Source organism: Triturus cristatus, chromosome 1_1 (genome assembly GCF_964204655.1).
Source record: "Triturus cristatus chromosome 1_1, aTriCri1.1, whole genome shotgun sequence".
NCBI classification, from domain to species: domain Eukaryota; kingdom Metazoa; phylum Chordata; class Amphibia; order Caudata; family Salamandridae; genus Triturus; species Triturus cristatus.
Window position 1 is genome coordinate 941,805,880 of NC_140579.1, and position 26,546 is coordinate 941,832,425.

At 45.4% G+C, this 26,546-nt stretch overlaps 1 protein-coding gene across 7 annotated transcripts in view; it reads right to left on the bottom strand.

The window, feature by feature from the left end:
- The window catches only part of LOC146871323 (apoptotic chromatin condensation inducer in the nucleus-like), a 929,701-nt gene that overhangs the window by 71,357 nt on the left and 831,798 nt on the right, over positions 1-26,546 (bottom strand). For 5 of the 7 annotated variants that reach the window (XM_085650820.1, XM_085650821.1, XM_085650822.1 and 2 more), the window contains one exon: positions 1,275-1,378. In XM_085650820.1, coding sequence (XP_085506946.1) covers positions 1,275-1,378 — 104 coding nt within the window. The remainder of the gene's footprint in view (positions 1-1,274; positions 1,379-26,546) is intronic. The other 2 variants (XM_085650815.1, XM_085650819.1) reach the window with 1 other exon arrangement.

The following is a 26,546-nucleotide window of genomic DNA, read 5'->3' on the forward strand; positions in this document are numbered from 1 at the left end:
GCTCAGAGCCACAGCTACCCAAGGTTGAGCTGAAGGTTTGACAAACGAAGCCTAAGCATCCTAAGGGGGTTGGTAAGTGTATTACACGGTGAGGTCGCACAACCACACCATGTAATACACCCCATTTCCTCACACATGTGAAATATAGTATACCTTTGCTATAATGGTTTGTGTCAACATCTTTTTACACACACATACCACAACAGATGATATTCACCCCTCTATGACCACTGGTTGTAATTTTTACATTATTATTTACATCAATTACATTAGCAGAGTGACGTCTTGTAGTTCCTGACAAATGCCCTAACTCCTCATTAAGGGTATCACTAGGGCAGAAACATGTTGACCAGATCTTCACGCTGAGGTTAAATCTCCTCCCCATTTTGCTTTGTTTTTAATGTTATCCTTAGGGACAGAATTAAGTAGTGTAGTTTCACCAAGAGATAGTTTTAACTGGTTGTTTTCCCATTTGCACTCTGCTCCATCACACCCACCAGACACTCTCAGAAACCCTGTCCATCTAAAGGAGCTCCTGTGTTCAGGGGTTGTAATCCACACTTCTGCAATTTGTTGTGTTGAGAGGAGGAACACAATGACGACGCTTACCACCTAAGGGTAGTTGAGGGTCTTCGTCCTAAAAACATTTGATCTTCAGAAATTTCTTTACCTTCAACAATGTTGGAGACAGTACCATTTTTCCCTGAGTGACAATAAATGTCATGACAGTGTACAGACCCAGGTATATTTCTTGTGGCTTTGTAAGTGTCTTTAAGACTTACAATGTGCACCCAATACAATTTACAACCATTAGAAGGATACTATCATTGTGGGCTTGCTTACTCTGAGAAAGTAGGAGGGGAAGTTTTCCTTGAAAAGTGGATAAATATGTTTAAGAAAAAGGAATGAGTGGTGGATAGCTTGTGATGTAAAGGGAGGCCCAAGAATGCGTTAAAAAAAAAATGAGCGACTGGAAGAAAAAATGAGAACACAAAAACAAGCTTGCTGTATTTCATTGGTATAGAAAAATAGGCTGTTCCGACAATGGTCTCTGTTCTTGGACAATGTCAGAGGTTCAAACGTTGATTTTATTTACTCAAAAAATTGTTTATTTAAAAAAACGAAAAAACACCTGAAAATGCTCCTTAGGGTAAGCATGAGGTACATTTCCATATTATTGTCTTCCGGGATCCCGGACTTTGGCGACTATAATCTGCTATAGATTTTTTTTTTTAAAACTCTTAATGGAGCACTTCCAGCATTGAAATGCTCACCTGCTCTGAGGTAAGTGGCAGCCAGTATATGCAGGGAGCAGCTTTGGTCTTGCGGAAGAGGTCATCCAGAAGTTTTGCAGGAGCTTCTTCTTGGGTTTTCTCTGCTGGTAGGGTAAGAGAATGAAGACCAGACAAATTAGTAATGCGATAAACAAAGCCAATGTCCAAGCAATTATACATTCGCACAATCCCTTCATCAGAAGTAAAAAGCATTCTTAAACTACCATTAACGATCATAATAGTTTAGTTTCTCATTACCACCATCGTCCTAAATAGTCAATTAGGCCACTTTGAAGGGGAAAGGCGGCAAATACCAGTTTGTTAAAGCACATCTGGTAACTGCAGCTGTACACCCAACAGATTATCTACTACCATATAAAAAAGTTAAAGTTATTAGGAACAAGCTACTTACCTCTTCTAACTGGTATGCAGTTTGCAATGTAGTAACTCCAGCTGCTGTTCATGATTCATGTTCTATACTGCTGGGGTTTGGAATAATGCAACTTTTTTTTCTTACAAGTCTTTTTAATCCTGTTTAAAGAGTTTATTGAATGACTTGAGTCAGCTGGCCAAAATCTGAAATGCAGCAGGACAGCCTCCCTTATAAATGTTTCCTCCCCATCTGCCATGATAAACTGTAATAACCATTCTATTTCAGTGGGGAGACGGGAAGGTCACATGTGAATCTACAACACATGTATACAAATTTTAACACATCAGTAACGTTTCTCTGTTTGCAACGTGTTGCTGTAGATCACATGCTATGCATGGATGAGCACATCCAAGCCAGAGGCCGATTTTTAGTTGGTTGGTAAAGTCCAAGCAATACATAAAGATGCCTTTAAATTCTGTGTTTATCTTGTCAGATGTGTGGTGCTTCGAAGACAGGTCAAATGTCAGGCTATGGGCTACTGATAAATTGCTGTTTATTCTTTTAACATGGACTGTTTTTTTACTTTTCCTACTCTGACTGCAAAGTAAGAGGAGCTTTTAGAGTGAATTGTGACAATTTTGCTGGAGCAGTGTGAGAAAGGCTGCAGGATGTCCTTTGCAACACAACAAAATGTAAATACCTGTAAATCAACTGTATGCATTCAGAAGTTAGGAAGGCAAAAATAAAGCACATTTTATTGTAACTCTGCAGTGTGCTGGAAACAGATTTCAATGGGATTTAAAACAATAAACTTGTTTGGTGATGTACAAATGATAATACTCACAGAAACACGATTTCCACACATCATTTGGGTGCTACATTGTTTTGTCAGTAAAACTGCAAGTATGGGCAAATGTAATGGTCATTTCATTGGAAATTGTGCAGTCTGTAAATGACAATGTACTACCACAATGCTTTAGTCACAGTAAACAACATTGCTAGAGCTATCCCTAGTCCCTCACGAGAAGCTACCAACTATCCAAACCTTCTCACTAATAGTGGGGGTAGGGCGAAACATCCCAATATACAGCAGGTCAAACTTGCAATCTGGCTCACGAGGTCATTGTTTGGAAACTGTAGTATGGCCGTTAGGGTCATTGTCGATATTGCTAAGTTAGCATGAGCTCTGCTGCCATGATGCTGCTTTTGAGCACATTACTACATGACTTTATTTTGCAAGACTCTGTTTGTGCCTTTCACATGAGAACTGTCTGCTTCCTGCATTCTCTGCCTGTTCCTGGAGTTTAGTCTGAACAAACTGTACAAGTTCGATTAACAATGCCCCTTGTTATTCTATTCTGGTCAGTCCCTAGCACTTAGACAAAACATGCTACACAGCTGCAGATGCTCGAAACCTGTGCTTTAATATTATGAAATTGCATGTTGGTTTAAGACACACTTGGAGAGGGACCTTTCCAGGGAGAAGAGCTATGCTGTTCCTATGATGGAAAACTACCATCTAGGCACCAAGGTATGGGGTCTGCTGACAAAGCTCAGAGATCTTCCTTTATATAATAAAACTTCTTCTACTCAAGGGGGGGGGGGGTTAGTTAGGCCTTCTAGTCCTTTCGCCACTGTCTGTCTATGATGATTTCCCCTTTCATAGCCTCTGGACTTGCTACAATGCTAACTGTTTTAGGTTTATGCGTTTTGCTGTTGGTAGTGGCTTGTATACTGCATTATAAAGCACGATAGTTACAAATAAACATTTTAAACTATATCAGTGACTGACTATTCTTATTGTGGACAAGTACGAGTGAGTGAGCGAAAGGGTACATCTTGCTACCGCGATTCCTGAGAGTCGGGAGTGTTGTGTTGTGGGTTGTCTCATTGTAAGAAAGTGGCTCTGTATATACTGTTCCCAAATAGGTACAGGGTGTACAGAGTCCACAGTCCCCAGAGGTTTGGCAGAGGCTAAAGTTAGATATAACCTTGCTCTCCAAAGTGGTAGCTTGGTCGAGCAGTAAGGCAGTATCAGAGGACAGTGTAAAGCATTTGTTGTACACACTCAGTCAGCAAATTGTCTCACACACTCAATGACTGAACTCTAGGCCAATGGTTTATATATAAAAAATATATGCTTGTTTTATTTTAGAACAAACAATAGGTAATAAAATATACTTTCTCAGAATGAGATGCTTTATATAAATACTTTTGAAATATGCAATTGACTTTTGTAAACAGTTACAAGTGGTTGCAATAGGCAACACAATTCTAAACACAATAATGCATTGAGTTCAATGGAAGTTTCAAGTTATTTGCCACAGATTACTTTTGGGATTACTTTTGGAATTCCAGGACTGGATCCTAGATTCAGTCCTGGGTCAATACTTAGAATCAAGTGATAAAAGTCGACTTAATTACTGTGATGATTTTTAGACAATATTTTGCTATTTTAAAAGTTGACACAGAAAATATTTCAAAGAAAACAGTCAATGATTCCCTATGGCAGAAAATTCAAGTTGCAGGTATAGTAGGTTTTCGTTACTTTTGTAATCCAGTACTGGGTGCCTAGGCTCAGTACTGGGACCTTTATCCAAAACAGGTAAGTAATTACGTTTTCAGATATTATACGATTTTTAAAGAATATTTAAAGATTGCAGAAATCGACACTTAGAAGAAATTTCACAGAAAAACAGTCAATGATTTCCTATGGAAGAAAACTGGGTTACTGGTAAGTACAGTTGCAAGTATTTTTCAGAGTCAGTGCTGGGCACCAAGATCCAGCACTGGGAGCTCACCTAAGAGCAGGTGAGTATTTTCGTTTTCGTTACTCGGCTGATTTTTGGTTAATATTTTAAGTTTTGAAAAGTCCACACTTAGAAGAAATTTCAGGAAAAGCCAGTCAATGTTACCCTATGGAGAAAATTAAGTTATCGGTTTAAAGGTAAGTACGGGTGCAGAGAGGGTTAGGCCCAATGTTATCCTATGAGACGTAGGGGGGCCTTGGTTGGTGGCTGCTGACTAGCAGGCCACGCGGCTGTGGGAGCTGGGCTCCTGGTCACTTACTCAGCGCAAGTGGGGAAGTAGATAGGTGTAGAGGTTACACTGCCAGGGCCACTCGGGCAGCTGGATGCAGAGTGCTTTTGAGACTTCGGCCGCTCAATTGATTTCAATGGGAAATCTCCGGTTTAGAAGAAGACTGCAAGCTCGGGGACGAAGATTATTCAGGTGCCACCACCACTTTGAGAGGTAAGTTGTGTAGTTGGAGGATAGGTAGGTACCCTGAGATTGGGCACAGGGGCCCGCGGGGCGCCGGATGCAGGGGTGCCTTTTGGTGCCGGGAAATCTTACCCTCTGTTGATCGCGGTTGGAGGGGGCACCTGGTTTGGAGGCTGCAGGCTTCTTCAGGAGTGTCGAGGGAGGTCCTTGGGTGCCGGACTCGGGGTCACAGTCGCCGTGGGGTCGTCCTCTTGGTCTTTGTTCACTCCGGCACAGGCCAGGCTTGGCGGGTGCAGAGTGGGCTGGGTTCGCGGTTCCGGGCTGCTGCCAGGGATTAGAAGTAGATTTTGAGTAGAGCCTCTACTCATGGGAGTCCCAGTGGGCTTTGAGTCAAAAGGTAGCCAGATCCTCCAGGGTTTGTGAGGTTGCTGGCCACAAGAGATGCCGGGTTGGAGCAGGAGCAGATTCGAGGGTCGACAGGCCGGTAGGGCTGGGGCCAAAGCAGTTGATGTCTCCCTCTTCTTAGCAGCTGCAGCGCAGGTCTTTCTTCTAGCTCTTCTTCGGATTTCGGAATCTGGAATCTGTGGAAGGAAGGTTCAGGCTGCCCCTAAATACTAGATTTAGGGGCGTTACAGGTAGGTGAAGGGCAGGGACCAATGGGTCCCTGTCCTGGGGTGGGTACACCCCCTATCCTGCCTCTCTCCTGTGGGAGGGGGGCAGTAGCCTAATCCTGATTGGGCAGGGCTTCCCATCTTCAAGATGGCGAGAGCCCAGAGATGTACTTCAACTCGCCTCCCCCACCTGAGGGGTGGGGTTGGCAGGCTGGCACATCCCCTGTCCTTATTTGGGGGTTTCCGGCCAAGCTTCCCGCCAGAGTGGGGGGTTGCAGTGGCCTGGGGAAGCTCACAGAGGCGGCATGCCTTTGAAGCTTCCCACTGCCCATCCTGGGGGAGGAGATTTAGCACCTCGCCCAGGAAGGGCACTGTTGCAGGCCCAGGAGAGCAGGGGCTCTCCTACCCAGGGGTCCAGCAACATGTCTGCTGTGTGGCAGCCCAGGCAGCCTCAGAGCAGACGTGGATTGTAGGTTAGGTTTAAGGTGGCACCTCTAAGATGCCCTCTGGGGTGCTTGGTACATTAAATCCCACACTGGCATCAGTGCGGGTTTAATGTGCTGAGAAGTTTGATACCAAACTTCACAGTCTTCAGTGTTGCCATTATGGTGCTGTGGAGTTCGTGTTTGACGAGCTCTCAGCACCATGTGCTCTTAAATGGCAGCACTGTACTTACAGTGCCCAGGAATGGACCTGGGTAGTGTAGGGGCACAGGGCTCCTGCTCCTGTGCCCACACCACTGACATAGGTCACCCAGCTAGAGGGGTGGCTGAGGTATGCCATGGCAGTGTAGGTGGTGGGCATGGCACACAGGGATGTGTGCCAAGTCGACTTTGTTTTGTCTTGTACCCAGACACCCAGCCTGCAAGGGCAGTGTGTGTGTGTGTGTAAGGGTACAGGGCCTCTAAGGGTGGCACAATGTGTGCTGCAGCCCTTAGAGGCCTTCCCTGGTCACAAGGCCCTGGGTACCTAGGGTACCGTTTACCAGGGGCTGACATGTGGCCAGGGTTTGCCAATTTGTGTTTTGTGTTTTAGGGAAGGAACATAGGCCCTGGGCACCTGATTGGCAGGAGTCCAGGGCACACTCAGTCAAAGTACATTCAGCTAAAAGTGGGGGCATACCATGCAAGAAAGATGGCACTTTCTCACACTCATCATTTGTAGGTTCGTGATTATGTGGGAGAACGAATGAGACACTATAGCTAGTCGGTTCTGGGATTTTGGGTACTTAGGCAGTAGGAAGGCTTAGCCCCTACACACAGAGTTCCTGTTGTCCTACGCATAGTTCTATGTGTTCAGAATCCCTGCAACAATACCTAAATCTACCAAGCAATCAGTATTAGGGTCATCGAAGTCTGAGTTCCCTAACCGTGTATGGAAAGAGTGGGAGGAGGAAAAGCATAAGCAAATATCCTTGAACAATTCTTTCATAGAGCGTTTCCTTTGGATAGTGGGTGTGGGTATCTGGATGGGAAGCTTTGGCATTTAGAGTTTTCAGCAGGTGGTAAACAGGTCCAGTGTGGGAGTTCCCCACCGGTGGCATTATTGTTGCAAGAATGTAGCGTGTATTTCCCACTCGTGAACTTGCTGCTGTGTCCTGCTGAGCAGGTCCGCTATTGAATTTTCCTGCCCGGTTATGTATTGAATTGTGTTTGCCCACTTCCATATGGTCTGTGCTAGATGTGATAGTTGTATGAAATGGGTCACTCTTGTTTTACGATGCAATACATTGCAGTCACATAGTCTGTTCGTAGAAGGAATTTTATTCCCTGTAATGTCTGTTAGGAACGCTTTGTAAGCCATATAGATGGCTATACGCTCCAGCATATTGATGCATTGTTTGTTGTTGTTAGGTACAGTGTCCCTGAACCACAATGTCCTTCATATGAGCACCCCACCCCCAGAAGTGATGTATTGCTTGTGATTGTCACCTATGGGATTGGGTCCTTGAAGGCTCTTCCCTTCAGTATGTTTGAGGTGTTCCACCATTGTAGTGCCTGATGGACCTTGGGTGAAACCAACACTAGATCTTCCATGTTCTGCCCCACCCCCATCACCCCACTTCTGGCCATTATGATGCTAAAAACTCTTGGAGCGGTCTCATGTGTAGTCTTGCATGTGGCACTATCGCTATGTATGATGCCATCATCCCTATTAGGCGCATCACTGTTTTGACTGGTAGGTGATGACGTGGCTGAAAAAGACCCCGTTGATTCTGGATACTGAGAAACCTTTGCGGATTGCGGTAAGCTGTTCCTGATACTGAAATGAGTTCGCTCCTAGGTATGGTTGTACCTGGAGCAGTTGGAGATGCAATTTTATTGCACTGACAGCGAAGCCCAATTGGTAAAGTAAGTTGATTTGGTTTTGAGTGTCTATTAGACACTTGGCTTTGTTTGGACTCGATCAGTCAATTGTCTGAAAGGGAAAGACATGTATGTTTTACCTTCGTAATTTTTCTGCCATTACCGCTAAGCATTTTGTCAACACCCTTGCTGTTATCCCCCAAATGGTAGCACCCTGAATTGATAATGACGTCCACTTAACACAAACCATAGGTATTTGCAGTGCGCTAGGTGGATTGGCATGTGGAAGTAAGCGTCCTTCAGGCCTAATTCAGTCATGAAGTCACTCTCTTGTAGTAGTGGTATTATATCTTGCAATGTGACCATATGGAAGTGTTGAGATAGTATGTAGCAACTGAGTGGTCACACGTCCAGAATGGGCCGTAGTGAGCCGTCTATCTTTGGTATGAGGAAATAAAGAGAGTAGACTCTTTAGCTTTGATGTTACAGTGGGACTAGGTCTATGGCCCCTTTTAGTAGTAAACTACTTCTACCTTTAGCAGATGTAGATGTTGCGGATTTAACCTCTGGATATATGGTGGTTGAGTTACTTCTAGGCAACATCCCTGCCTGATTATGTGTAGTACAATTGGTCTGATGAGATGTTTTGCCACAACTGGTGGAATTGGTGTAGCCTTCCCCCAGCTTGGAGTGAATGTGGCCTTGTTGGGGGTACTCCAACCTCGGCCCATGTTTGAACCTCCACAATAGAATCCACGCCTTTTGCTGTACCTCGCTCTGGTACCACCAAAAGGGCTGTTGCTTTTGAGTTATTGTCTGTAAGGCACCCATGGATTTTGCTGTGTCGGTATCAGACTTTATTTTCTCTAGCCGTGTTCAAAGCAGGCCCAAAGAGGTTTTCCCCATCAAATGGTACATTAAGAATGTGCTGCTGCACCCTAGGTTTGAAGCCGGCTATGCGTAGCATGATTAATGTATTGGTGCCCCTTGTAGCAGTGTCAGCTCCTTCCAATACACATCTGATTGTTACATTTGATCTGCCTCCTCTCATTTACCAGGCCTTCCCCTCGATTTCTGTATTGATCTTGGCGATGAGGCATAAGACCCTGCATCTCATCCCAGGTAATTATTGTATCGGGAGAGTAGGCCAACTGAATTGGAGATATTCCAGTGGTTTCTATGCCCTGCCGCTACTCTTGGAAATCAAATGAGGGGGGGGGGGGGAGGGGGGGCGGGGGGGGGGGGGGGGGGGGAAGAGAAGGCTTGCTGTGGGTGCTAGTTCACTTCCCCTAAATAGTACAAGAAGAACTAGCTCACACTTTAGAAGCTAGATGTCCATGTGTGGGAAAACCATGTGTTTTTAATGAAAAGCCTCTCCCACCAACCTGGTTGGTGGCATGCTTCATCATCTGGTCCCACCCAAGGTGCCGAGTGCACCTCAGGTGTGCTTCTTTTAGAAGTTAAGGACACCTAGGAGAGGATTTGAGCACACCCCTTTAGACTTACGGGGTTCTAGGGCCAACACCCGCGGGAGCACCGGAGTACTCTAGTTACCTCACCCAGGGAAGCCGGGTGCATAGGTGTCAAATGGTGTCGGGAATCGTCGTTGATTTCAATGGCAATCTGCTGCAAAGTGCTGCTGCCGGGAAGGAGAAGAGTGTCCGGTGTATTCCAAGCCTGGATCGAAGATCAGAAGAACCTGAAAGCAGAGGGGACAGAGTCTGGGTCACTTGCCAGTGACCAGGGGCACGATAGACGAATGCCCACCGATGTTGGGTGTTTCAGGTGCGAAGAGGTGAAGCTGGACTCTGCAGCCACGAGGACCAGGAGGCGTCGACAACGACCAGGAGCTGGATTCGAGCTGTCCCACGAAAGATGTCGAGTGCTGCGGTTTCGGTGCCCGGATTGGACCCAACAAGCCTTGGCAACAGCAACCCACGCAGGAAGAGAAAAGATGCTTCAGTGTGGACCAGCAAGGTCCTGGGGACTCCCCAAACGATGGCGAGTCAGGGCACGTCTGGAGCAACCAGGTAAGCCCAATTAGAAGTAAACTTGCCTTCACAGAGACCCACCAGTCGACGGACTAGGGATCGCGAAGGGACCTAGAGAGAAAACACGAAGGGCCAGCTCATGGAACACTCGTGGGGTGTAAGCAGGCAATCTTCGGTGCAAATGCTGCTCGGGGTCAGGTCTACAAGTAACCCAAAGCTCAACTGCAGGAGTGGCTGGAAAGCTGATGCTTCTGCAAATGATCGCGGTGTCCATGGGTTCGGGTTGCACGGTCTTCCATGAGGGATACAAGCCTCAGAATTGCTGAGTGCACAGATCTACCTCAGAGACCATGGAAACCCACCTCCTGTGTTGCAAAATTCTTCAGAGTCCGGCGGGAGCTTCGGAGATGCAAACCAGACAGATGCGTCTTTGGTGCCTGCCTTGCAGGGGAGTAACTCCTTTACTCCAAGGGAGATTCTTCAGTCATCTACTTCAATGTAGTTCGTCGAAGTTCCAGGATTCAGTATCAGAGTTTCGTCCAGGTGTAATCTAAAGTCCTGTAGTCAGGGATTCCTTCTTTATACCCAAGGAAGGGGTTGGGCATACTCTGGGGACCCACCTATAGGCGGGTTAGGAAAGAGGGGTGGCTACACCCATTTCCTTTGTCCAGTTTCGAGCCAGAGTAGGGGCTGGTAGCCCCTGCAACCGGTTTGAACTGGACTATGCACAGGGACACTAAATGAGCCCCCAGTGCTGAACTTCAAAGCACTCTTGGACACCCACCCAGCCCCAATACACTAGAGACTGTCTAGGAGGTGGCGACACCTCCCTGTGACAGCAAACCTATTGTCCAGGCCTCCCCTGCCGGAGTTTCTTCCAGCAGCAGGAGGGCAGATTCGTGTCTGTGGCTGGCAGCATCCTTTTTGTGATGCCAGGGCTCTGTTAGCTGGTACCGGGTATACCGGTGCTGTCCTGTCTCTCCCTCTAGAAGGGTTGGATCATACTCCCACACCAGTTACGCAATAAAAGGCTCTGAAGGCTGCAGAGGGGCTCTGCTCATGCATGGGCACCCTCTCACATAAAATCCAGCACTCTGCGCCTTCAGGATTAGTAAGGCCTGCCATAGGGGTGACTGATAGGTTTATATGTGCAGTGATATTGAGAGATATAGTGAACCTATATCTTAGTAAGGGGTGCATCCACCACCTTACCCAGGCTGCAGTAGCAGTCCTGTGGTGTAATTTTGGAAGGCTTCCCAGGGGTGGCATAATACATGCTGCAGGCCCTGGTAGGCCTCTGGGGTGCCCGGGTTCCATAGTATACCATATACTAGGGACTTATAAGGGTACCCCAGCATCCAATCTGGAGTGTACCTAAAGTACTGGGAATCATTTTAGTGAGGAAGCAGCTAGGCTGGGGTCCTGGTTAGCAGGGCCCCAGCCAGACTAAAGTTGAAAAACAGAGAAACATCAGCAAAAAGTGGGGGTAACTATAAAAAGCAGATCCTACTCTCCTACAGCCTCTCCAGTACCTTGTGCTGCAGCTCATTTCCCGGGTGTGGTGATAACAGGGGAATCTGCTGGGGGATGTCCCCATATGTAAATAGGGTCAGTTGGAGATGGCCTGTATTTCTTCACTAGGCGAGGAGTTAGGACCCTGGATTTTACTGGGTCCTTGAAGAGGTCTTTGGATACATTAAGGACGGATCCTATCATTGGCAGATATTGAATTGTGCATGAAGGTGCTTCCACTAGGAAGTCAGTTGGCTCCTCTGTAGTGTGCATGAGGATGTGCCATATGGAGGTGACGCTTTAGTAGATACTGACGGCTCCATGTCTGGGTCAGGCAAGAACATCATAATCATCCCATGGGGCATGGCTATGGTGGGTGTCCTGTGTGCCTTGGGAATCTGTGTCCTGTATCTCTCCCTCTTCCTCCTCTTGTGGAGAGGGCAAGAGTGGTTGTGGTGACTCTGGGGGTGCTGAAAGTCATTGGGCGTGTGGCCCTGTGTTCTTGTGGCACTATTTTTGGTGGAGGCTGTGGCAAGGATTGATTCGGAGCCTGTCTCTTGGGATTGTCTTTACACGTTTTTCATGCATAAATTGTTGCAGTCCTTCAAAGACAATTCTTGTTCTTCACTCGCTCTTTGCGTGCCAGACTTGTGTTACTTAGGAGCCAGTGGTGAGTCCTTTGAGTGGTTTTGGAACCCCAGGAAGTGAGAATTTTTTTCTGGCCAGAAGAGTGCCCATATTTTTCAGTCCTCAGAAACAAAGACTGTTTTGATTCTGAGGCGCTGGAGCCCGAACGTTTCTTTGAATCGGATAATTTTTTTGCGGTCACAGCCTATGTCCCCTCTAATATTTTTTTCCTTTGAGCAGCAATGAAGTTCCTTTGTGCATTACCACCAAGGCCATGTGCACCTGCACCTCCCTCGTGTTGCTTGCCCACCTGCAGTCATCCCGCAGATATATATATATATCTATTATCTACTGGCGGTCGCCAGTAGATAGTTATAGTTAGGACCTATTTTCCATAGGAAATCCGCAACATTCTATTGGGAATATCTTTGGCGCCGATTGACGAATCTTCGCGAAATTCTCCAAACTACCCTGAAAGTTTTGCGGTGATCCGTGAAGCGGGGGGCGAGAAAAAAGGGGGTCCCAAGACGCGTTTTCCCCATGCAATCTCCCATAGGATCTGTTGTCGCAGCTACAGCCCGAACCGCTGAACGGAATGACACCAAATTTGGCAAAGAGGTAGTCCTCAGTTCAGACTCGTGCCTTTTGCATATTTGGTGTTATTCTGCTCAGTAGTTCCTGAGAAAATTAGGGTAAAAAAAGTTTGTGATATCTATGGCCGGGGAGGATCCGCGGACCGTACCTGCACAGAGCGCGCACCCTCCCCGAACCGAGCGCGCACCCTCCCGATCGCGCGCTGAATGCTAATTGGCTGTCGAGCGTCTCCCTACATTCGAAACCAGGAACTGTTGGCGGCCATTTTCTGCCTCGGTAGAAGCGAGGCTGAAGATGGAAGGGGAATAAGTGTGTAAAAGATATAAAGGGGGCAGAGTGGAAATACTCTGACCCTCGATCTGCTTAGGGGGTCCCAGAATTACTCCCTGTGGCCCCCCTTTTTAAAAAAAAAAAAAGCGGCGAAATGCGCGCACGGTGCGCGTATCCTATCGCGTTGGATGCACGGATTCTCTCGCGGTGGGTGCGCGGATCCACGGCAACGTTTTTTGAAAAACGACAAGAAATCATTGGTTGTATAACAACTTTCTACACTGAAAGGTAGGGTGTATATTTTTGTTTTTTAAAGGTATGATTGTTATTGGTTAACAAAAACAGATTGTGAGGAACATTATATATGATAAGCTGATATGTTGAAAAGTCAAGCACACTTCCTGCCTTGTGTAGGAACATTGTGTGCTGAACTTGTGACCTGTGAGCTCAGTGCAGTGTTCCATGAGCTGTTTCTATGGTAACAGGCAGAAGGCAGATTGGGGGAAGGGTTGAAATGTATTTCAGTTGGAAAGGGTTGAAATGTTTAACCAATAGAAATGTGTGTTTGCTTTTGAGTTTGTGCGCAGGATTGTGATTTGATGTTTACATGTATATGTGTGGAAAATGAAAGGGAAACTTTCATTCTTTGCTTTTGCTGAGAGGTGCACAGTGCAGAGATTCTGTAAAAGAAAATATGGTGAGTGATTGATATACTCCTTAATCTACAAAAGAACTTGAAAGATGAGTTCTTTAATTGTGAGGAGATGTATGTAGACTATTTTGATTTTAATCAGACTAATGTATTTTTCCTGCTAAAGTGTAGGGAGTACTTTTTTTCTCTACAATGTGTGTGCATGTAGAAACCATTCGGTGATAGGCATTTGTGTTTTTCATGGGTTTGTAGACAGATAACTGTGCAGTTTTTATATTTTAGTAGAATTAGAAACCAGTCATTGCTTATGAATTTGTGAAATGAGTTATGTTTCTATACTAAAATGTAGTACTCCTTCTAGATGAAGAAATGTGTTTTGGTATAGTGCAAGGGATAGTGTTGTTTGTCTAGAATCACACAGTGAGTGTGTGCATTTGGGAACCACTGTGAGAGCAGCATTTGGTAACATAGTATTTTCTGGCAGATAACTCTTTTAAAACCTGTCATGTTGTGAAGTTTTAGTAGCATTAGAATCCAGTCTTTGCTTATATGTTGATTAAATGAGTCATGCTTTGACACTGATGTGCTGTACTTAATTAAATATGTAGATTGTGTGCAGTCCCCTTACCCCTTCCACAGTAGTGAATGAGTTTTGGTAAACTCCTAGGATAGTGTTGCTTGTCTAAAATCACACTGAGTGTGTGCATTTGGGTAAGGATTGTGAGAAGCATTTGGTAACATCGTGTATTTGCGGACATATTCCTGTTTTAAAACCGGTCATGTTGTGAAGTTTTAGCAGCATTAGAAGCCAGTCTTTGCTTATGCTTTGATTATATGAGTCAGGCTTTGACATAAAAGTGCAGTCCTGAAATATGAAGATTGTGTGCAGTTCGCATACCACTTCCACTGTAGTGAATGAGTTTTGGTAAACTCCTAGGGATAGTGGTGCTTTTCTAGAATCACACTGAGTCTGTGTGCATTTGAGAACCACTGTGAGAGTGGCATTTGGTAACATCGTGTATTTGCTGACAGATAACTAATTTAAAACCTCTAATCTTGTCAAGTTTTAGTAGCATTAGAAGCTAGTCTTTGCTTATGCATTGATAAAATGAGTCAGGGTTTGACACTAAGGTGCAGTACCATGTACTATTCTGTTCACTGTGGCAGAACTGACATTTTTAAAGTTTTATCTAAGCACTGTCCTAGAAGTAGTCTGATTATTTAGTCAGTTTCTAAGTACCAAATAGACTGCTTCAAATGTCTATGCAGTATGCATGTAGTGTTCTAACATACTATACACTTGTCTTTTACACCTTCAATTCCCCAGTCAGTATCCGTTCACTTTCAGCAAACACCCTGTCACTCCATTTGCACTCTTCTAGTGACCCATTCAGCATCATGTACTAATCCATTCACTGCCCCAAACCCTAATAAATTCACCCAGGCACTCTCCTTGCAGTACTCTAATCATTCAGTCAGTACCCAAGTACTCATCCAGTGACCCAGGCCTTAGTATATGGACTGCTTCAAACCCTTATCCACTATGCATGCAGTCCTCTAACCACTTACACAATTGTCTTTCTCACCTTCAATTCCCAAGTCAGTATCCATACACTTCCAGGAAATACCCTGTCACTCCCTTTGCAGTCCTCTAGTGACCCATTCAACACCATGTACTAATCCATTCGCTGTGCTAAAACCCAAACACTTATAAATTCACCCAGGCACTCTCCTTGCAGTACTCTAATCATTCAGTCAGTGCCTAAGTATTCATACACTGAGCCAGGCCTTAGCACATGGACTGCTTCAAACCGCTATGCACTATGCATGCAGTCTTCTAACCACCTAGACACTTGTCTTTCACACTTTCAATTTCCTAGTCAGTATCCATACAGTCCAGCACTTGTGACTGGCTTTGCACTCCTCTAGTGACTCATTCAGTACCAAGTACTAATCAATTCCCTGTGCGAAAATCCTAGCACTTATAAATTTGCCTAGGCACTCTCCTTGCTGTACTCTAATCATTCAGTCAGTGCCCAAGTAGTCATGCAGTGAGCCAGGCCTTAGCAAATGGACTGCTTTAAATGCCTATGCAGTATTGATGCAGGCCTCTAATCATCTACACAGTTGTGTTTCACACCTTCAATTCCCTAGTTAGTATTCATACTCTTCTAGCAAACACCCTGTCACTCACCCAGTGTGTCTCCTTATAGTACTGTAATCATTTAGTCAGTTAGCATGTTTTCTTTTAGTGAGGTAGGCTTTAGGGCATGAACTGCTTCAAAGTAGTATGCACTATGCATGTAGGGTTTTAACAATCGTCACACTTGTGGTTCAGGGCTATAGTTTCTTAGTCAGTTTTTATATATAATGTGTTTGTACAGTAATGGAATAGTATAAATTTGAAAGTTATTAATATACATTTATTTGTGATTCTTTTTTACAGATACAGAACAGGAGTGTTTCTCATCTGTTTGCACTCTTCTCGTGCAAGATTGTTTGGATGAAGGGTCCTTGGGTGTTTCATCATACTTGCTGTGCCACACGAGTATTTTTTGTTAGGATCCCCTCGTAACAGAACTCTTTGGCAAATCTTGCGAATGAAGGTGGCATTGGTCTTTGTTTGCCCCTTGGAAAAAATTAAAAATTTCTTCACCACTGATGAAAAACGTGTGGGCGTGGTGCCTTCTGCAAAAAAAATTCCTCAGATTCGGTAAATATTTTAAAGCGGCAACATTTACAGTTTTTGTAAGTTAAACTTATAAAATTTTGTTAGCTGTATACATTTTATATATCTGTGATTTGTTTCTTGTGGTATTTTGTTAAGAATACCATGTTGTTTTTTTAACCATCTTTTTGATTTTCCAGGTCTGTCGTCGACATCCGTGGTTCCCACAGGAGTGTTCTGCTTTGTTGTTTTGTATTATTGTTGTTAAATTTTGTTTATTAGTTTATTGTTTATATTTATGTTAATAAAAATATAATGTTTGAAAATAGTTTATCGTTTATATATTTATTATTAAAAAAAATAAAGTTTGAAAAAAAAATTAATGTTTTTGGTTGTTCTCTTAACTGGTTTGTGACTCTTTCTTGTTCTTATTACTGTTATTTGATGGAGTCCACCATGGTGTTAAATTTTGGGGCACTTATCGCTGGAATACGGGTGATATCTGCAGTTTTCACCAACTTCTGAATAGTGTGTTAGATTTATCTCAACTTTACTTCCGTTAAAGTGCTGATAATGAAATGGAGAGTAGCTATTCCCGTGCAAAAAGACATGAGGTGCACCTTTGCGATTTATTCTAAATACTAAAATCCTGTATTGTATTGCACTGAGGTATTGGCTGCACTTACAGTGTACACCCAAAATCTATTAAGAAATCTCATTGTATTTATATTGATTGGGAATAGTGTGTCAGGTGCTGGATCTTGACGAGATACACTGCTCAGTTCGTATATTGTTCTGCATACGAAAAAAATCACATCACAACTTTCACACTAATTGCAATGCGAAGCAAATTCCGGCGATAAGAAACGTTAGCACCAGGGATTTTACACCTGCTTTCTGCTGATGTTAAGCAGGACAACTACCTGCACCATGAAAGGGAACACAGCAAAGAGCCACACCAGAACACCCACAGGTGCCATAAAGTCAATGAGAATGATACAGGGATACCCATGAGGGCCAGAAGAGTCATCTCAACAACTCCAGGACCGCCAATGCCCCCCAAACCCATATCTTAGTAAGTGTGTCCCTGTGGTCATTGTCTTAGCATGATAGGCACGAGCCCTGCAACATCACAGTGGTCTGTCACCTCAGCATTGGCAGTGAACCTGGATGTGTAGCTACATACGTATCCTCCTGCATGCACAACTGGCGTGTGCTGATCTGGGGTTGACAGGTCAGTGGAGGGGTGTGCCTATCCGGCAAGGGGAACGGGGTGTCACGGACATGTCCGTGTACAGGAAGTGCGGTAAGTGTGTCTCTGTGTTCTGGTGTGGCCTGTTACAAGAGCCGCAGCAGTCGATGTTGTAAAGTGGCATGTACCACCTCCAAACGGCACTGTGATGTAGTTGTTGGAATGTAGCAGGACATGCGCAAATAGGCATTACAATGGCGTGCCGTACGAGTGCACGTGATACAACAGCTCACCGTACAAAAGTGTGGGGGCTCGTGGGAGGGAGGAGCAGCAGTTTGGCAACATAACACACAGTGAACTCGACCATGTGCCACATGCTGGGCATCTCATCCATGATGACCACGGTCGCAGACATCCCACAACACCAACGACTGGCCTTTGTACACATCCTGTATGAATGCAGCGTGGTTTTCACTTCTATGCTCGTTCAGTGGTGAGATGTTAGCGGGTTGTGTGACTTGTGCTCTGTGTTGGTGTGTTTCATTTTGGCCATTGTTTGTCTATACTTGTGCTGTACTTAATTGTGCATGTGTGCCATTCTGCCCATCTCCCCTGATCCCCCCCCACTCCCTGCTTCTTCCTCTTCCTGGTGCTGTTGTGTCTATAAAATTTGACGATTGTTTTAAGTTCGAACAGTGCCTTCCAAATGCAAGTAGCAGGTGTGGTTGAGCTGAGCAAATTTTATCCTATGATATGTACTCCACGTTGAAACTGCTTTTTCTTAACCAATCACAAAGATGCTTTTCCACAAAACTAATGTGCACCCTACTTTAAAAAAAGAATGCTTTTCATGATATCTTCAGAGATAAGTTATAGATAGGAATTAGCATTTAAAAAACCTTTGAAATTCACTGAAAAAAGCATAGGTTTCATGCACGTTATAGTTAAATGTAAATGTAAAGCATTTATATAGCGCTCCGCACACCCCCGAAAGGGTCTCTCAGGCGCTGTGCACATACCGCTGTGGAACCCTTCCTGGCCTTTCCATGTGAAGTGCCCACTCCTGGGCACCCCCAAGGTGAAGCCAGGCATCCTAGCGCTTTTGGGGCCGTTGTGGAGATTAAGCAAGCTATTGCCCAGAGTTGCAGAGTGGGACCCATGATTAGAATAGGCACCGAGGTGAGAATTATCGGGTCCGGGGAAATTGAGCCCAAGACTCGCCAAGGCGGGAATTGAACCCTGGTCTGGGCCAGACCTCTGCATCAGGGTCTGCCGCTCTAACCATTGAGCCACACTTCTCCACTGAGCCACACTTCTCCACCACCAGGAATTGGCATTTAAAAAACCTTTGAAATTCAATGAAAAAACCATAGGTTTCAGGGGTGTTATAGTTAGCTGGACATTTCCCTCGTACAAAACCAGTGAAATTCCCCCGTTATAGTTAGTTCAGCTAACTATAACTCGCGCCCCCGCAATGCACTGCTGATGACGTCACATATTACATCACTCATGACATGGTCAGTGACATCACTGATGACATCTCAAATGACATCACTGATGACATCATCCAGTGACTGTGTGTTTCTGTAAATTTTAAATATGTTTTAGATATTTATAGTGAAAGGCCTGTTGAAGAATGAGTGGGTGTACAAGTGTGTGAATTGATGATTTTCTAGGTGTGTGACTGACTCTAAGTGAGTCATTAAATGTATCTTACTGCAGACTAGTGACTAAACTGTGGGAATGTCTGTATGTTTCTGTCTGTTGGTGTATAAGTGGCTGCATGGTTTTGTGAATAGCTATATGAGTGTCTATATGGGTTATCGATTGGTTGTCTGAGTATCTGTATGGGTGCCTGAGTGTTTGTGTGGGTAGGCTGTGTGTGACTCTGTGCATAGATGTGTGAGTGGGTGATGCTATGGGTGCATGGTTTTAAGAGTGCATCTGTGATGAACTGTATGGTTGACTGAGTGTTTGTATGGGTGTGTTAGGGATTTAATGTACATCTCAGTGGTACATTTGTGACTAACTACATATGTGAAAGGCAGTATATATGCGTGTAAGACTATATAAGTGGGTATATGTGAGTGTGTGATTGTGAGAGTGGCTGTATGGATGAGTGTGTGCTTGTATCAATGATTGTATAAGATCGTAAGAATGTGGTTCTATTTTTATGAGTAAGTGAACTTGAGTGTGTATAACTGCATAGGTGAGTAAATGGGAGTGTGATTAATTATTTGCATGACTGACTAGGTGTGACAGTACCTCTATGGATGATTGGTGGTGTGTGAGTGTCTATGTAGGTGTATAAATGCATATTATAGTCTTGTACGGAGTGACTAAGTATGAGTGAATGTACATGTGAATGAGTGGAGGTGTATGTAGACCTAAGAGTTAATAAGTGGGTATGTAGTTATTGGTATTGGAGTATCTATGGTTTTGAGAATGGACGTCTGAAATTTTGAGTTTGTGTATCAACGGTTAAATTAGGGTGTGAAGATGCAGTAATTTATCACATGGATGATGTCATCAGTGATGTCATCAGTGATGTCACTGACCATGTCATGAGTGATGTAATATGGGACGTCATCAGCAGTGCATTGCGGGGGCGCGAGGAACAATAGTTACTTACCTGTAATCTGTGGTTCTCCAGTATTGGTGTCTTTCATAGATTCACATGCCTGAATTATTCCCCGTCGTCGGAGTGGGAGTCCCACGGTACATAAAAAAGCAATAATTATGCATATAACAACCAAAAAACCCTGGTAACCTGAACCAGGAAGTAAAGTAGCCTAAGCTACAAGGGGAAAAACTTCCACAGCTATGACTATCACTGTCATTATATCAAGTCCAAACTGCAGCCAATCAGGCGACAGCACCCACCAGAATGTTCTCCTCAGAGGCTCAGGCTGTCAGATTTTCCTCGCACAGGAGTGAAGCAATACATAATAGCCTAAAAAGCCTCTGAGGGGAGGTGGGCGGGTTGCATGTGAATCTATGAAAGACACCAATACTGGAGAACCACAGATTACAGGTAAGTAACTATTGTTCTTCTCCAGTATTTGGGGTGTCTTTCATAGATTCACATGCCTGAATCAGAGTAGATAGCAGTACATAACCTTATGCTCATAAGACGCTACTTTGTATCATAGACCATATACATTATGAAACAGTATAACCATATAGAAATACATGTGTGCTTCAACATATGTAAAACAATTTCAAGCCACACATATTATGGAAAAAAGCGTCTTATAAAAGCATAGCGGAGGAGGGAGAACAGAGGCTCACCTTATTTGAAAAGATTACGTAGAACAGCTTGTCCCACTGATCCATCCGCATCACTTGCAGCTTCCAAACAGTAGTGTCTGGTAAACGTATGGCAGCTGGACCATGTTGCCGCTTTACAGATCTTGTGAAGAGGCACACCGGCAAAAAGAGCTGTAGATGAAGAGATTGCTCTCGTAGAGTGTGCTCTTGGGGTCGCTTGCAATGGTCTTCCAGCTTGATCATGGCATAAATAAATTGCAGCCGAGATCCAGCGAGCTATGGTTGGCTTTGATACTGAATGGCCTTGACGTGGTTTGCCATATGCTACCAGGAGCTGGTCCAATTTGCGCAGCGGTGCTGTCCGCTGTAAGTAAAACTTCAGACATCTTTTGATGTCTAGGGAATGCAAGGCCCTTTCTGCAGCTGTTTGCGGATTTGGGAAGCAAGTTTTCAAAACTATGGGTTCATTAAGATGGAAATCCGTTGGGACCTTTGGCATAAATTTTGGATTAGTGCGCAGCACCACAGAATCAGATGTGAATTGCAGAAAGGGCCGATGAACAGTGAACGCTTGGAGATCACTAACCCTTCTTGTAGAAGTTAGAGCCAATAATAAAGAAACCTTCCAAGAAAGGAACTTTAGATCCGCCTTGTGGATGGGCTCAAAAGGATGCCGCATTAGTTGTGAAAGCACTATATTAAGGTGCCAAGAAGGAGGTGGACGCCGAATAGGCGGGAACATCCTAAATAACCCCTTAAAAAATTGTTGGATGACTCTATTGGAATAGAGAGAGGTAATACCATCCTGCCGAAACCTTGAAATTGCAGCTAAGAACACCTTCAAAGTAGAGTGGGAAAGACCAGACCTCGCCAACTGTAGAAAGAAAGGAAGAATTTGTTCCGGTTTTGCGTGGATCGGATGGAGATTAACGGATTGACACCACATGCAAAACCTCTTCCACTTTAGTTTGTAGGTTTTAACAGTTGCTGGTGCTCGAGCATTGGCCAAAACCTCTTGGCAGTCTGGAGGGATATCTAGGTGTGCAAATTCAAGCTGTTGAGGAGCCATGCCGCTAATCTCAGCGATGCTGGGTCCGGATGACAAATTTGACCGTTCTGAAGGGTCAGAAGATGTGGAATTGGTCGAAACTGTATGGGCTCGGCCTCCAAGAGGAGGAGAAGTTCTGTGAACCAGTACTGGCGGGGCCACCTGGGAGCAATTAAAATCATGCGGCAAGGCTGTTGTTTGATCTTGCGCAGAACTCGTGGAACCAACGGGATCGGTGGAAAGGCGTAAGCATATATTTGCGACCAATTCATCGAAAAGGCATTTCCCAGCGAGGCCTTGTGGGGAGCCCAACTTGCGAAGAATGGGCATTTGCGGTTCTGGCTGGTTGCAAAGAGGTATAGATCGGGATGACCCCATTCGTGAAATACTCCGTCTAGGAATGGTTGGTGTAACTCCCATTCGTGATTCGACGTTGTGGTTCTGCTGAGGGAATCCGCCAGAACATTCGTGATTCCTGGGACGTGAATGGCTTTGAGGTTGATCTTGTGGCGAATCGCCCAATCCCAAATCTCTTGCGCTTGCTGAGATAGGAGGGCTGACCTCGTCCCGCCTTGTTTGTTCAAGTAATGCATACTTGTTGTATTGTCTGTTCTTACAAGTATGCATGCTCCTCGGATGATGGCCTGGAAGGATTTTAGAGCCAAGAATATGGCTCGCAATTCTAGCAGGTTGATATGCCACTTTCTCTGTTCTAGAGTCCACCTGCCCTTGACTGTCATTCCTTGAAGGTGCGCTCCCCAACCCTCGAGGGATGCATCTGTGGTGACTGTGAAATCCGGCATTTCGACCAGAAATGGACAACCCTCTTCCAAGTGTTTCATCTGACCCACCATTGAAAGGCGTCCCGCATTCGCGAGGTGATGTGAATGATATCCTCGAATGATCCAGTGGTCTGAAGCCATTGCAGATTGAGCTCCTCCTGCAACGGTCTCATTCTGTACCGACAGTTGGGAATGAGATGAATGCAAGACGAAATCATCCCTAGGAAGGATTTGTACACACGGACTGAAACGCACTCTTTTGAAAGTAGTGAGCGCGCAAGATTGCATATCTTGATTTGCCTTTCTTTTGACACAAAGGCTTTGACCAGATCCGTGTCCAATGTCGCTCCTAGGAACGTTCTTCTTTGCGAAGGAGCTAGATGTGATTTCTCCAGATTTGTTGACAGACCCAGGGACTGGAAGAGTAAGAGGCATTTTTGAACATGCTCGGATGCTACCTTGGCGGAACTCGCCTTGATAAGGCAGTCGTCCAGGTACGGGAATATTTGAACTCCTTGCAGACGGAGATGCGCAGTCACTGGCGCTATGACCTTTGTGAAGACTATGGGTGCGGAACAGAGTCCAAATGGGAGGACTCTGAATTGAAAATCCCTGTCAGCCACTCTGAACCGTAGAAATTTTCTGTGCCCGGGTAGGATTGGTACATGAAAATAAGCGTCCTGCAGGTCGAGGGTGGCCATGTAATCTCCCATCGAAAGCAACTGCAGAATTTCTTGGAGCGTCAACATCCGGAAAGACATTTTCTTTAAAAATTTGTTGAGAGCGCGGAGGTCGAGAATTGGACGCCACTCTCCTGATTTTTTCCGGATGAGGAAAAACCTTGAATAAAAGCCCGTTCCCTTCTGTAGGAGAGGGACTTTTTCGATTGCTCCTTTTTGAATCATCAAATTTATTTGGGAAAAAAGCTCTTTGAGATGAGCAGGGGGTGGGCCCTTGGGAGGAGAATTTGGCGGAATTTTCGTGAATTCCAGAGCATGGCCTCTGGATATTATATCTAATACCCACTTGTCTGTGGTAATCTTGGACCAATTTGAATAGAAGTGGGATATTTGACCTCCAATTCTTGTACGTGGTAACGGTAGAGATGGTGGCAGGTGGCTGAACTCATTGCTTCTTACCGGACTCTCGTCCGCGAAAGGACTGTTTCCTACGAGACTGCGAATATGGTTGATTTCGCTGTCCGTAATATTGCTGGCGATAATTCTGAGATCTTTGGCCAGATTGAGAGGTCTGAAAGGAACGCTGTTGGTTATAACCTCCCCTGCTAGAGAAGGATCCACGTCCTCTGGCTCCACGGAAGGTAGATTTTTTAAATTGCAGACTACCCAGGGACCTTGCTGTCTCCGTATCCTTCTTAATCGCCTGTAGTGCTTCATCCACATGTGCACCGAACAAGGATTCACCATCAAATGGCATGTCTATGATTTTAGACTGCACCTCCTGGCGAAAAGATGTTGACTTCAGCCAACCCTGCCTCCTCAGCACTGCAGCTCCTGCCAACTGCCTGAACCCAGTTGATGCCACATCCACTGCTGCATCAATGATCTCCGCTGATGCATACTCTCCTTCCTGCAGGATCTTTATGGCCTCGGATTTTGAAGGCTCCGGTAACATGTCGAGGAAAGGAGAGATGTCGGACCACATCTGGCGGTCGTATCTCCCTAAAATCACCAGGGAGTTTGCAGCACGAACTGTGGTTGCTGCCATCGTGGACACCTTCTTTCCTATTGCGTCCAATCTTCTACCATCTCCATCAGGTGGAGCTGATATGGGCGTTGATGGATTTCTAGCCCATCTCTGAGCCGCTTGCGCTATAACAGAGTCCGCCTTAGGTTGACCAATTAGGCATGCTGGTGAATTACTTGGGGCTCTATATTTCTTGTCCAGCCTTGGTAACACTGCTGGAAGAGAATTAGGGGTAGCCATCAGTCTCAATCCCTCCTTCCAAATAAAATCAATGATTGGGATTGCCCGAACCTGCTTGGTTGGTCCTTAAAGTCATACAGGAAGCAGTCATCCTCCTTTGTTTCCATGGGGATCAGGAATCTCTTGGTCGCTCTTTCCATAAGCGAATGGAAATTCCCAATGTCCACCGGGGAAGAGTCCACCGGAGCCGGAGCACTTGGAGAAGGAGTTTGTACCTGATAATTATCCCACTCCGACATGATAGACTGATCATCTACCTCTCCTTCCTCCCTTTCATCGTCTGCAACCTGCGATTGACGAGATGGCAACGGAGAAGGTGGTCTTGGTGACTGTAACGACAACTGTACTCTTGGCCTGGGCGTCGACTGAAGAAATTCCGCCGTTTCCGAAGGAGGGAAACCTCTATAGTAATCTTGCAACATATACTGCAGATTATCAAGCAGTTCCAATGGCATTTGACCAGACGGCACTGGTGCAGGAGGTGTCGGCTGTGGTTCCATATTAGGATCTTCGTTCTGGTCATCATCATCCTCATCATCTTGATATTTGATGAGAAGCTCCGATGGACTCCTTGCAGTCCGAAATCTCTCATCTTCTTCGGAATCGTTATCCTCCGATTGTACAAGTTGCACCGGCAATTTTAGAGGCGATATAGCTTCTAAAGACGATCCTCTGCGCTGAAGAAGCGTAGTCGCTGTTGCCCTTTGATCAGACACGACAGACGACGGAGTCGCAGTCCACACCTGCATATCCATGCAGGTAGATAGAGGAGGTGGTGACAATCGCGTCGACGGAACCGACGACGGTGGTAATCCTGACGAAGCCATTTTCGATGACGAGATGGCAGTCGACGACGGGACAATCTTCGTCGACGAGGGTGCCGACGATGAGGTAATCTTCGTCGACGAGGGCGTCGTCGACAGGGCACTCTTCGTCGACGAGGGCGTCTTCGTCGACGATGGCGTCGACGCGTCCATCTTAGTCGACGCATGGATCTTAGTCGATGAGGCATTCTTCGTCGACGGGGCAACTGTCGACGGCACCACAATCTTCGTCGACAGAGTAGACGTCGACGAGGTAGTCTTTGTAGACGGAGCAACTTTCTTGCTTCTTACCGTCGACGGGACGGAGACGAGGGATGACACCTCCTTCGTCGACGAGATGGGTTTAACACTCACCGAGACCAGCGTCGACGGCGATGAAGCCGATGACATTATCATTGCAGGTCTCGGCGACGAGAATGTAATAGTCGATGTTGAAACCGCGTCGACGATAATAACAGTCGACGCCACTGCCGTCGACGACGGCGATCTCACTTGAGGTAAATTCCTCTCAGGAAAACTTTTAGCTGGAAGATTTTTTTCCTGATTTCCTCGGGGGCGTAGAGGGCTTGGATCCTGAAGGTGGAGACGTCTTCTTAGATGAAGACGAAGACTGACCCGAGCCCTTAACGGACTGGGCTCTCCTCGACACCTTCGCCCCAGTAGAAGAAAACTCTTCAGCCACCCTTTTCCTGGAAGAGATAGAGGACCCAGAGGCAGTTTCTATCCCTGACAAAGGATCACCTTTATCCTTAAGCTTCTGTAGCCACAGAAGAAGACGTCCTTCCCTATCCCTTAAGGTCTTCTGAGGGAAAGTCCGGCAAATCTTGCACTCCTTCCCTTCATGATCCGGATAGAGGCAATAGATGCATTTTTTGTGAGGGTCTTCAGAAAAAAGCCGAAGCTTTCCGCAGGACTCACAAGGTCTGAAGAGGGATCTTTTTGTAGTTGACATCCTAGAAGTTGAAGAAACAGTAGAAACTTGAAGAACTGAGCAGAGCTCAGGGAGACTCCCTTCACACGACGTGCAGTAGAAAATCTGACAGCCTGAGCCTCTGAGGAGAACATTCTGGTGGGTGCTGTCGCCTGATTGGCTGCAGTTTGGACTGGATATAATGACAGTGATAGTCATAGCTGTGGAAGTTTTTTCCCTTGTAGCTTAGGCTACTTTACTTCCTGGTTCAGGTTACCAGGGTTATTTGGTTGTTATATGCATAATTATTGCTTTTTTATGTACCGTGGGACTCCCACTCCGACGACGGGGAATGATTCAGGCATGTGAATCTATGAAAGACACCCCAAATACTGGAGAATTATAGTTAGCTGAACTAACTATAACAGGGGAATTTCTAGGGTTTTGTATGAGGGAAATGTCCAGCTAACTAA